At 39.7% G+C, this 12,297-nt stretch overlaps 2 protein-coding genes across 22 annotated transcripts in view; both read right to left on the bottom strand.

Moving 5' to 3' along the window:
- Positions 1-7,095: 7,095 nt before the first annotated feature.
- LOC143335293 (uncharacterized) lies at positions 7,096-9,578 on the bottom strand. Its single transcript, XM_076754592.1, has 3 exons — positions 9,104-9,578; positions 7,311-7,555; positions 7,096-7,221 (listed from the first exon to the last, which is right to left on the bottom strand). Exons 1-3 carry the CDS (start codon positions 9,576-9,578, stop codon positions 7,096-7,098), a joined length of 846 nt encoding a protein of 281 aa, XP_076610707.1.
- Positions 9,579-11,347: 1,769 nt separating this feature from the next.
- The window catches only part of pleca (plectin a), a 94,041-nt gene continuing 93,091 nt past the window's right edge, over positions 11,348-12,297 (bottom strand). For all 21 annotated transcript variants that reach the window (XM_076753936.1, XM_076753937.1, XM_076753935.1 and 18 more), the window contains one exon: positions 11,348-12,250. The gene's annotated coding sequence lies outside the window, so the exon portion shown is untranslated. The remainder of the gene's footprint in view (positions 12,251-12,297) is intronic.

The following is a 12,297-nucleotide window of genomic DNA, read 5'->3' on the forward strand; positions in this document are numbered from 1 at the left end:
TGCTGAATCCACGTCTCTTTCTCTGCAACAAAATAATTCTCTCAAGCCTCCAGTTAATTCTTCCCCATGTGGTGCAATGGTTGTCAGCATTAAGTCTGAAAGTGATTCAGTGGGATAAGAACCACTTTGTTAACTAATTACACCTGTTTGATTGACATATTTTGACAGACTCATCTGGTGATCAGTTGCTCTTGACAAGCACAAAAACCATCGTATAAGTGTTCTGTTCCATTTTTGCAACATGGCCTTTTATCATTTTGACAAGAAAATTATATTTTCCTGTTAGTGTTGACATAAATCATCAGTAACTGATAAGGGAGAGTAGCAGGACCATCATACGGGGACCCCAAATAGGTCTTATTTATAAAGAGTAATCACTGAATTTGTTAACTTTAAGAAAGGGTGGACTCATTTATGCTGGATTTTGTATCTAGACATGATTATGGAGGCTAATAAAAATAACAATTCTCTAAGAAAGTGAAAATATTAAACAATAATGTGCTAATTAGGCTTGAATATATATTGTTTTTAATTTCCTTGGACAAATGTAATTGGCAGCCCCTGTCAAAGATGCATGCATAGATTTAAAGAGGTATGAATGGATGCGTTTCCCACTTGAGGTGTGTCCTCTGTGGTAAACAAGACAACTATTGTTCAAATGAAATCACGCATGTCCTGTCAGGTTCTGTGGAAGATGCCTGATTCTGTGAAATCTAATGAGCCTAATCAGCTGAGATAACTTTCTTCACCTCACTTTCTTTTTCACCAGTAATTCAAAACAAGCCTTTATGTTGGCATAATCAAACTGAATCTCAGTGTTACGAAACCCAGCAACCCAGCCACAAAGACGCTGACTCAGGTCGCCGTTAAGCCTTCAACAACAGCGGTTTTAAATGCTAAATACGAGAATGGCTCTTAACCTTAACTAACCTCTTCTTCGTGTTTGTTTATGTAATAATTCAGATCAAACTCAGATTCTGTTTGACAGAAGAGAAAAAGGGTGAAATGCTAGTTTACCACAATCTTCTGGAAATGAGAGCTTCTTTTTTTTTTTTTAGGTTTGAGCCAGGAAGGCTGTTACTGGAGGGAATTAACATAAAAGAGCTTTTATTGTGAGAATGCACAACAGCTCCTGGTTCAGGAAACAGATCTTCCCCTATATGTGTGTCTGATATCCTCAAATCACAACCTACTTCCTGCCAGAACGTCAACAAAATAACACTTGTTAGTTTTGTCTGTGAAAAAACATCTTCAGAGGAAAAGCTTCTTGCAAAAAGGTTGTCATATTTGCACTGATCAAGAGAGCAGAGACAACAAAACACTGCTCTTTGTTAGCTCATGTACATAATCTGTTGTCATATAGCATAAACGAGACAGTGTTCATGACACCTGTCGTGTCTGTTATCAGCACATCCACTGCACAGTGCAGGTAAAGTCAGAAGGGTGGAGATTCTGAAGAAAAACAAAACCCTTTCCCACAAACTCACATTGTTGCTCTTGTCTTGACTTGCTTCTCTTAGGTGTGTATCAAAAAGGTCATTTTTAAGTGTTTTAGCAAACTGTCAAGCCACATCTTACACAGCGCTGCACTTTGGTTTGCAGATTAAAGAGGATCTACACACTAAATTAGTTTTCTAATCACGTAGATTGCTGTTGGCGTGTGATGTGATTTCTTCCGAGGAAATCCAAACCAGTCCGTTCGTAACTGAAGACGCCTCGTAGCGCTTCAAGGAGGTCCAGCTGCCTTTGTAACACACTGAGAAGTGCCATCACCTGGATGTATGAGAATCTTCATAGGCAACTTGGAAAATCCATTTTTCATTTTAATGAATGTCTTCATTTTGTTTGTGTGCAAGGTGGTGGCAACAAACATGTCAATGCACCAGCAAAAGCAGCGAAGAAGAAGACTGTTTGCGAGCAAATGTGGACGTGAACAATGTAAATTTAAAAAAAAAAAAAAAAAAAAAAAGGAGTTTTGCAAATGAGTCAGGACATGCATTCAGCTTGTTTGTTAGGCCCACGGCAGCAGTTTGTTTTGGTGAATAACACAGAATGTAAACATAAATTTGTTTACAAGAAAACTCCACAAGGCTCCTTTAAAACACTGCTTACTGCTTATGTTAATGCATGACCTACTTTACTTTTGATACTTCAAGTATCCTAAATTTGCCAACAATAGTAAAGGAAAGTAAAGGATCTGAATACCTCTGATCTGTTCTGGAAAGACAGACTTTATGGGTAAACAGGGGCCTGTGAGGACTAAAGCTGCAGAAATAAAGATTTTTCTTATCACCGTAGTTTCAGCCATCGGTAAGATCAAACAGTTCCTCTGAGCTGCTTATGTGTTCACTGTTACACAGTTACATAACTTCTTGACATGGTGGCCTGGAGGAATGGAATGGAAGCGGTTCAGAGGAAAGAATTTCCTCAGAACTGCATGCAATGAGCCAGATGAGCATACCATGTGTGCCTCTACAATCAGGTATTGTGCTTTGATTAGGGCTCCATAAAGAAAGCAGGCACGTAACGGCTCTGTTGACATTTCGTTATCAGTCATTAAATGGAATTCAGAATTAGGCCTATGATAATTGATTGATAAGACTGTGCAGACAGTGTCTGTACTACTTTGTAAATGGTTAAAGGAGACTGCAATAGGTGCATAATGTCTTGTAGTCAGGAGGTTTAGTTCTCTGGCCTCTGGAGCCAGACGTATCCGGTATTTTTATATTAAATTCATGAGTTTTTCTCCTTGAATCTGGATATAACTTAATGTAACCCTCAAGCTGCATGTGCTGGAAACCAGTCAAGCATTTGTCCTCGCTTGTGTGGCTTGTTTCAGTAAATCTTAATGTGACTGTAATCCATATCCCACACAGAAACTCCCATCTGAAGGTCAGGGCTGAGGCAGGTGATGAGGGAGGTGTTGATGCTTTCATCACCAATTCAACAAAGCAGTACCTTATGTCAGCAACGTTGAACTTTGGAACTTGTTCTGCACATACACATACTGTATGTACATTCATACAAATGCCAGTGCCGGCCTGCTGTATGCTGTCTCTATTTTGTGCTGACTGATATGAGTTCTTTTCTTTCTCTTTTCATCTTGAGTTCAACCTCAGAAACTATGTGACCAGTGAATCTGCTACCCAGATGTGAAATTTTAGATTTAAAGATATAAATATGCATCAAACACTGCTGTTTTGTACCTGCTGTGCCTATTCTGACGCCCTGGCTCTTTGTTTTCTCCCAGTGAGGTCCTGGTATTTATCAAACTGTGAAAAGTGAAAGTTTGGACAGAAAATGTACAAATCCTTTACTTTTACTTTTAAAGGATAAAAGTTACTTAGATTTCTTACACTTCAGAAGTCTCTAAAGTTGGCTGCAGCACAGAGGCAGAGGTGCTGAGACCTACTGAGACATGGTTGGCATGTCAGAATAGGACAGTTGTGCAAATGCTGATGCTTAATTTTGTACAATTAAGGTCCCAAGATGATGTATACTATTGATTTTGATAATACCGTGACTTTCCCTCTAGTGCCACCATGATGGCCGTTGACTCTCGGAACGTCCCAACAGCTATTGGTTGGAAGCCATAAAATTTGGTGCAGGTGTTCATGTGCCCCTCGGGATGAACTGTAATGACGTTGGTTATCTGATTTCTCTTCTGGCACCATCATCATTTAAAAACTTTCAATTTGTCCAGTACTTTGGTTTATGACCAAATACCTGAAAAATACTGACAGTTGTATTTATTTTCCGGACTAATTAACAAAAGTTAATGTAGCCCAGCTTATTTCCTGTAGCCCCAATTACAGATGTCCCTCAAACGCATCGCAAGCAGGCTATTGGCGGGCACCCCCAAAGCGACTTTACACAAGCCTTAGACCCGCCCCCACGTTGCTACCGGAGAACACGTAATTCTTACAGGTGTGTCAGCCGGAAGCTCAGTTCAACACTTAAATTTCAAACCTAAGATTTCCAAAAATGTTAAATTGAGTGTAGCCGGCAGTATTTGTAAAGAGAGAACCTGCTCACCTGTAGAGAGGCCGCCGAAAAGAAGTTATCGTCCGGGCGTTTTCTACCATTAGCTAAGTAGCTTATCCTGGTGAGTTAGCCAACGAGCTTGTTAGCATTAAGATTTCGTTGTAATAAAGTTGAAGTAGGAGTTATTTTACTTGTGTTACTTTCCTCTCGGAACGATGGTTAAGTAAAAGCAGGCAGTACATAACATTTTGTGCGGTGTGAAGTTTGTATGGTTGTTGAAATGGGCTGTTTAGCTGCCTCACTGTAGTGTTAGTTGCGGCCTGTAAGCTAAGTGCTTAGCTTGTTCATTGAGTTAAAGGGTAGTAAAAGGGTGAAGCTAATCTGTGTCCTGTAAAATGGAGTAAGGTCAGGTGTGTATTATTTTGAATCCGAGTTAACAAGAAGAGACAGTTTAGTTAAGAAAGTTAAGAATTGGTTGTGTTGATTCTAATGATGGGCAGTGAAACAGGAAAATTGGACAATATAATAACTTCTGCATATTTGTGTACAGGCTGTTTTCTTGCTGTCTGTTGACCTCATGGAGCCGCTTCACCCTGAACATCTGGATGATGCACCGATCCCAAGTGGCGGTAGGAACCAAATCAAAGAAAACTTGACCAAGATGGAGTCATATTTATTTGCACTTTTTTTCTGAGATTTTTCCTTTCAATATTTGGGTATTTTGAAGAGGCCCGTGGTTGATTGGCAGCTTTCGAGGAACTTTTAAAAGAGAGAAACTCAAAACTGAAAATCTTAAAGAAGTAAGAGCAAAGACTAGTAAGGGCTGATAAGGGAACCAGTTTGGATTGAACAGAGGGTATATTTATTTTCCTTTACAGCTGATAGCAAGTTTTTACTTCATGTTTCGATTCGTCTGTTATTATATGTATTTCTTTGGTTGAACGTTTTTTCCTGTATTTCCAAGCTAAATTTGAATCAAGTGGAAATGATAAAAGTTATGAGAAACTGTAAACTTTGAGTTAAAGAAAAGGGAAGTGTACCAGAGAGATGATGTGAAACAGAAGACCCCTAAAATGTATTTTATATTAATTTTTTTAAAGTCAGTGGTTGTGTGTGGGTTTTTTGTGTGCTGGAGGTCTCATTGTTACAGCCAATCCTTTCACCGACGCTGGTGAGTTAGAGAAACTAGCAGATAAAAATGAACAGCAAAAATAAATTAGATTTCTATTAAAATAGTGTTGCACTGATTTGACGTGGACAAGCAATAGTCCATCAGTAATGTGTTAGTGTTAAAAATGCCCAATGGGAGATGGGGGTCCTGAGGCGACCACGCCCACTCATCAGACAGGAAGTGGATGCCATTTCTCACCATTGTTGCAGCTTTTGTTACAGAGCGTCTGTTAGCAGGCTACAGATTGTTTGTCTGTGGACACTGTAAGCAGCCAGAAGGCAGCAAGCAGTTCACTTTGGCCTTACGCCGTGATGTTTGTTCACACGTCACTCACCCTTTTCTTGTCGTCCTTCAAACTGACGATGCTCCTGAAAAGTGATGACAGTGTCTGCGAAAACTATCACACGTATTCACTGCGGATAAAAACCCACCAGGGATGTAGAGACGGAGTAAGAGGAAGAGAAACAATGGCAGAGGAAGAGAGCTGAACTGATTCATTTGGTTGAAGTATTCTCAGGAATTCAGAGGCGCACACGGGCGCAGCCACACAGTCCTCACCTCTCGGTAGCTGCACTGAGTGAAGTTGTGGATGTCAACATAAATCAATGTGATGAAAATTCCACCTGCATGGAGAAGCCAGAGGGGCGCGGTGTGACTCTGTACGCCTCCTCCAGGAATTTCTTCATTAAGCTCCAACACTCCGGTGAGAAATATCAGCAATGAAGCAGCACAGAGTCAGTTTGACAGACTGTGTTGTTCCGTATCATCAGCTCCATGTCTGCAATTATGTTTAATGCGATGGTGGAAGAAGAATTAAGGTCTTTTACTCGAGTTAAAGGGTCAGTACAACAATGTAAAAGTCCTGCATTCAAAATCCTAAGTGAAAGTGAATTTAACTGAAATCATGAGACAAAATTAAAATGATGATCATTAAAACAGAACTGTGTATTGTGTTGCTTTTTGGTCAAAATGTGTGAAAGAGGGATGATGGAAGTAGAGGAAAAGAGTGGAGATGGGAAGTCACTGTAACACCAAGTCCTTTCATTTTTTTACCTTAAAATTCAATTAATGTGCACATTACGAATGATTTAACTAAGGTATTTTAATTTATGGTAACTGTCTGTGTTAATTCCAGATAGTTACCATAGTTTCTTATTTGAACAAACGTGTAATCTCAGAGTTTTCTCTTGTAAAACCATTTTATGACATAATCTGTTAATGGTATCTCAGATACCTGAAGGATCGGTACGCAGGCTTCAGTGGCATCTAGTGGTGAGGTTACAGATTGGAAACAGCTGAATTAAAGAGCTCTTTCCAAAGGAACAAAAACACAATGGTTCTTAGTTTCAGGTGATTATACACAAATGAAAACAGAAATATCAATATTCACTGTCATGGCTGGTAAATACTAATAAAGTTAGATATGAAAGAAAGTGACAAAAAAAATAGATAGAGGTGGAAAGATAAACCGAACCAACTTTTATTTTTCTTTGTAAACCAACACAATGGCAATACAAAAATAACATGCCAACTCTCATGTAAGTCCACCAGCACAGTGCTACACAGTGCTGCTTTGTAAATAGTTAGCATTGCTTTTTAAACTGATTTATTGATGTAAAAACAACTGCAATCAAATTGAGTTTATTATAATTCCAAAACTATAGATACCAAATAATTAGACATGCTTTGCTTTGATCAAACTTTCATCAACAAGGCCACAACTTGAGTCTGCATTAATATATTAACAACCAACAGTGTGCAGAAACGATCCTGCCAGCAGTCGTCTGAACAAGACTACAAAACCACCAGCAGGTTGGCACAGAAAACGCATTCTGAACAGAAGAAATGACTGAAATCCTCTCAACCTTCAAAGGGAAAACCTGGAGGTAAAAGCTCAGTTCTTCTAATCTAGGTCCTCTTGTTATCTTGCTCACGGTGCTTTAATCCAGGTCTCTCAAGTCTATGGTGGGCGGAGGAGGCTGAAGGGACGGCGCTGATGTCCGCTTGTCTTGGACGGGCTCAGGGAGTGGGTGTGGTTGGAGAGTGAAGAAGACCTTCCAGCAGTCCTGACACATTGAACAAATACATTTTTACTGGGTCACAGTTTAGCAGTGAGTTTTTTCAGTACACCTGGCCTCAGAGAGAAGTCACTTACAGCCGGAGGTGGAGGCTCTGGTAGGGGTGGGTGATACACAGCATCTGCATGGAGGTGGGGCAGCATTAGGGGTCTACAGAAGCCACTGTTGTAAAACCCAGCAGGTGCAGGTGGATACCAGGGCATGTTGAGCAGGAGGCTAGGACATGGTGTGTAGCTGCTGGGCGGATGACCTGACACCCTAAATGGAACGTGAATGACAGGCAGAGGTGGAGTCTGGCCAGATGTACCGAAGTAAGGGGCATCTGAAAAGAAAGATGAGACATTATACACTACATCTGAACATTAAAATCATCTTTAAGATTCATTTATGTAGTTCCAGACTTCCAGACCTCCAACCATTTACATTCAAGCCTTAATTCAATCTTGGCAAAAAATATATGCATGATTATCAGGGCTGTAACGAATGATTGCTTTCATTATTCATTCATCAATTGTTAAATGTTTTGTATATGAAGGAAAAATACAATCGTCCAAAACCCCAAACAATTTAATGATCAGATATACTAGAAATACACTTAAATTTTGACCCCTTTATGCCCCTTTATGTTTTTGCTCTTTCTAATACTTGCTGGCTGTAACGACTGAATTTCCCCGGTGTTGGATCAATAAAGTCTTATGACAAAGTAAAGCAGCGAATCATCACATTTAAGAGGCGATACCCAGAGGATGTTTAGTGATAGCTTTCTTTTACAATTAATGTTTATCATAGGTACTGATTAATTTTCAGTTGATAACCTAATCAGATATTAAAGCAATTGTTTCACCTTAAAATATTCAGTTATATTTTAATTATATTAAATATCAGGTTTTTATATATCAGATAAGACTATTGATCCCACGCTTGGGAAATGTACTTGTTATGACAGCAACAGTAAAAAATTAAAAAGTAAAAAAATAAAATATATATGTATATGTATATATATATATATATACACACACACACACACACACACACACTAAAATGAGCTGCACCCAATGCCTGACTTGTGATGCCAAATATTATATTAAATTCTTATATTATTAGACAGACATAATTATGAATAATTACTATAGAAAAAAGACTTAAGTTTTGAACATGTAATGACAGCATGTGATTAACAGACACTTATTTAAAAATAACGAAATAATAACAAAAAAAGACTTTATGCCGCAAACGCTTGCTCCTTTATCGCGCCACTCTCCGCCAACACTATCGCGTGCGTGCGCGCGCGTCCTGTGCCAGCTGCGCAGCTTGCAGCACGCGCTGTTCCGTTCGATCGATCTGCAGGTGTCGCGTGCCAGATACATGGCCGCTCATCCACACTGAACGTTCGGCCTTTGGAGTTTTTTCTTTAAATAAAGCGCAGTTATTTCGTCTCATGCTGTGTGAATCCGGCCTCGATAAAGTTTAATATTTAACTGCAAATTACCAAACTGCTCAATTACACAGAAAATACAAAATGGTGTGGTTTTACTCACATCCCCGCTCAAGAAGGCAACATAAGGTTCATATGTCCCGTCAGCCATTTATTTCTTTTCTGCCCTATGTGGACCATCTTGTGCTAAATTCTAGTACTAAATTTCCCCGGTGTGGGATCAATGAAGTCCTATCTTATCTTAGCTTAGCTTATCTTATCTTATCTTATCTTATCTTATAAAGTTAGCTGCATTAAGTCATAACAGTTCTGCTAAATGTAAATATTTGTCTAAAGTTTGTCGGCGTAGCTAACTTGGAGCTGTTTCGATCCACTGAGGTCCACATCTCAAACATATTATAATTAGTTAATTTGAATAATATAACGTTAACTTACTTAAAGCTGGACACGAGTCTTCCTCACTGGAAGCTAAGAGCATCGCCTTTCCGCTGTCCAGAGCAGGCACAGCCTCTCCTCTCGCGGCGGGGGTCCTCCGGAGGTCAAGCGGGCGCTGGGCGGTGAAGGCGGCACGCACCGGGCCGTCTTCCGCGGGGGGAATCATTGGTGCAGATGTGGCCGCCTGGTGAGCGTCTCCGTCCGCGGCCGAGGTGCTGGTGGACCGCTCGGCCGCTGGTTTCACCGCGATGACACCGGTGTGGGCGCAGGGTCGCTGCTCCTTATCTTGGCCTTTCTTCAGACCTCGCATGAGGGCCGCGGTCCGTGCCCGCTGGGTGTTGAGATAGCACTTCCAGCAGTTGCATCCCAGAAAGGGACAGTACCGCATGTGGCCCTTCAGCGGGACGATGACTCCATGGTGTCGGCACCGGCTGCATTTCAGCTCTCGTGGTCGCCCGGGTTTGGATAAGGACATGGTGCCAGCCAGTTGTTTTAGGACTAAAAATGCTCTTTGACCCGGCTATGATCAGGTATGAACCGCCTGAGTAATAAAGATGCCCCCTCCTCACATGTGTGGGGGCCGTGACCCAGTCTGAACTTTGTTTAAAATGTAACATTTCAGGCGTGGGAAACTGGCATTGAGGACATTATTGGTCCTTGGGGACAAATAGGAGACCAATCAAGAATCATTTTACTGTGTATATATATTTTTTTTCTTACCCGCATTAGATTTGATTTATACTTCTGCTCTGCCTCTGATTGGATTGGCTGGTCGAGTTTAGGCCTGAGGGGCAGGTTGCTGTGCAGATTCAGACCCAGAATAGGTGATGGGAAGGTGTCTATCAAAACCAAACTCAGAAAGTATAATCACAAATATTTTACTGTCCACACACAAACACATCTCGTTTCTGTTTGGAAATCATCATTTGAATGAATTACAGAGGTATATGAAACTTGTCCTTCGACCCACAAGTGTAGATTTTTTCCAGTTCCCAAGCAAAGCTGTAAATATTGGAAATATTCTTTTTGCATTCATTCAAATCATGATTGGTGTTTGCGTGTGGATAGTAAAACACTTGTTGATCACACTTTTTGCGTTTATTTTGAACAGATTTCTATCTCCGTAGGTTTCAGTGTGTTAGTAGAAGTCACCCCTGTTGAATGCAGTTGGTGGTCAACGGCACGGCTGAGTGAGGACTGCAGGTTAACAGTATATCATTGAAAACAGTGGCATCTTGGAAGCAGTTTCTTCATTTCAGTCTAATATGGTTTTTGTTTCACTACTTATAATAATCTGCTCCACATTTAATAAAAAACCTCCACCTCGACTACCTGTAAGTCAGCATTCAATTACTGCTTACACAGTAACACATCAGCTATAAAAGACCATTTTAATAATACAGTATATAAGGTGATCTACTGACAGACTCTATTCTGCCTAATGAGTACTTTTACTTTTAATACTTTGAGTAAATTTGCCAATACTTCTGTACTTTTATTAGTACTACTAATTATAAGGTTGCATTTTCATTAAATTGCATTACAACCTTTACTTAAGTCTGAACACTTATTCCACCACTGCTCATTGGCGTCATGCTGGCACATACACCTGTGCTGCTGTGTGTGTTTACAGGCTGTCTGGGTGAAGTTGGACTGCACAGCCACTAGATGTCAGTCTTCTACTGCCAGGTCTGAGGGACTGAGGCAGACACTCATCAACAGAGACAGACATGGTTTCCTCTGTGCCTGAATATGTGCTGCCAAATACAGAATCCCAATACAGGTAAGCTTTGAAGGTAGCATCTTTGCTGATGGTGAAATAATGCAAGGAAACATAGTGCTTCAAAGCTAAAATGGCTGTAATTGCACAGAAACAATAATTAACTCACAATTATCAATAATCGAGACTGAAAAAGGAGAGCCATTCTTAGATAATGCTATTTGTTGTGCAGGGCTTTAATTCACTCTCACACACACACACACACACATATATATGTCATAGCTAACTGAACATTATAACTACTATGACTCTTGCAATCAGTCCCCCATATTCGACACTGTAAGATAGTTTTTTTCCCCTTTAATGAGTCTAGCTCTACAAGGTAAAAAAAAACACCCCAAGTTTGTCTTTAGTAACCCAAGTTAATTCAAAATAACCTGCTGTCTGATATAATCTAGAAGACCAATTTTCACTAGATTTAAAGCCAATACAATTTGTCAAAAGTACAAATAATCTAGACAGAAAACTTTTCATTTCCATGTTTATTTACATTGCGTAAGGTGTTACAATAAAACTCATTGTCACCATTTTATTATAAATACACCATTTTAACCAAGGCTTGACAACCCTCATTAAAATACATCCTTCAAACCTTTTGAAACATACTAATAAAACAAATGCTTTAATGGTTACATCTATTTCAGTTTTGCACCTTTTAAATGTTAGTAAATCATGCAAAGCAGAAATATAGAGTATGAAAATAAAACGATATAGATTGAATGTGTTGCTTTACAAAGGAGAATAAAAAAAAACACACAAGTATATGTGGTGGAAAATACAAATACTGGGTTTGGTGGCAAAGCTTGAAGATCTTTCCCAAAGAAATGTTAATGGCTTTTAGCAACAGTGCTCAACATAATCATCAAAATACAATACATACATCACTTGTCTGTGAAGGAAAAATATTCAAATAGTGGAAATCTTTTCAATCATTTTTGACAATGAAATGAACTTCAAAGTTAGACTGTGACATACTGTAGGTGGACTGTAAAAAGGCTTACCTGATCACAGTAATCATACCATTATGGGTCACATTACACTTAAGTCATGCATCAGTGAATCTGCAGTGTAACCACTGCACCGTCTTATAATACTCAACATCTCGTCTAAGTGTTCAAGAGTATTTTGCAGGCACTTACAAAGCATGGTTTAGGCCTTTAAATGAGATAAGATTAAATGCCAGTTTCAAAATGGTCCACCATCAAAAGAATCTGATGTAACATCGGATGTAACATCGGATGAGCAAGTGTGTTTCTGTTGCATAAAACCATTGATTACAGTGAAGGTCATAGTCCAAATCAATGTCACAGGGTTTGGAAGACATCTGAGCAGAGCGCTGGAGACAAGAAGAACCATGAAGGCAATATCTGAAAAGAGAAAAATTCAACATTGAGCAGGAACTTTACACTGTAGG

Source organism: Chaetodon auriga, chromosome 17, assembly GCF_051107435.1.
Source record: "Chaetodon auriga isolate fChaAug3 chromosome 17, fChaAug3.hap1, whole genome shotgun sequence".
Lineage (NCBI taxonomy): Eukaryota > Metazoa > Chordata > Actinopteri > Chaetodontiformes > Chaetodontidae > Chaetodon > Chaetodon auriga.

Coding starts and splice junctions, on each gene's coding strand:
- LOC143335293 (XM_076754592.1), bottom strand. CDS start 9,578: ATGTCCTTATCCAAACCCGGGCGACCACGAGAGCTGAAATGCAGCCGG. Junction 7,556..9,103: donor AGACTCGTGTCCAGCTTTAA/GTAAGTTAACGT, acceptor CTTTCTTTTCAG/ATGCCCCTTACTTCGGTACA. Junction 7,222..7,310: donor CAGAGCCTCCACCTCCGGCT/GTAAGTGACTTC, acceptor TCAATGTGTCAG/GACTGCTGGAAGGTCTTCTT.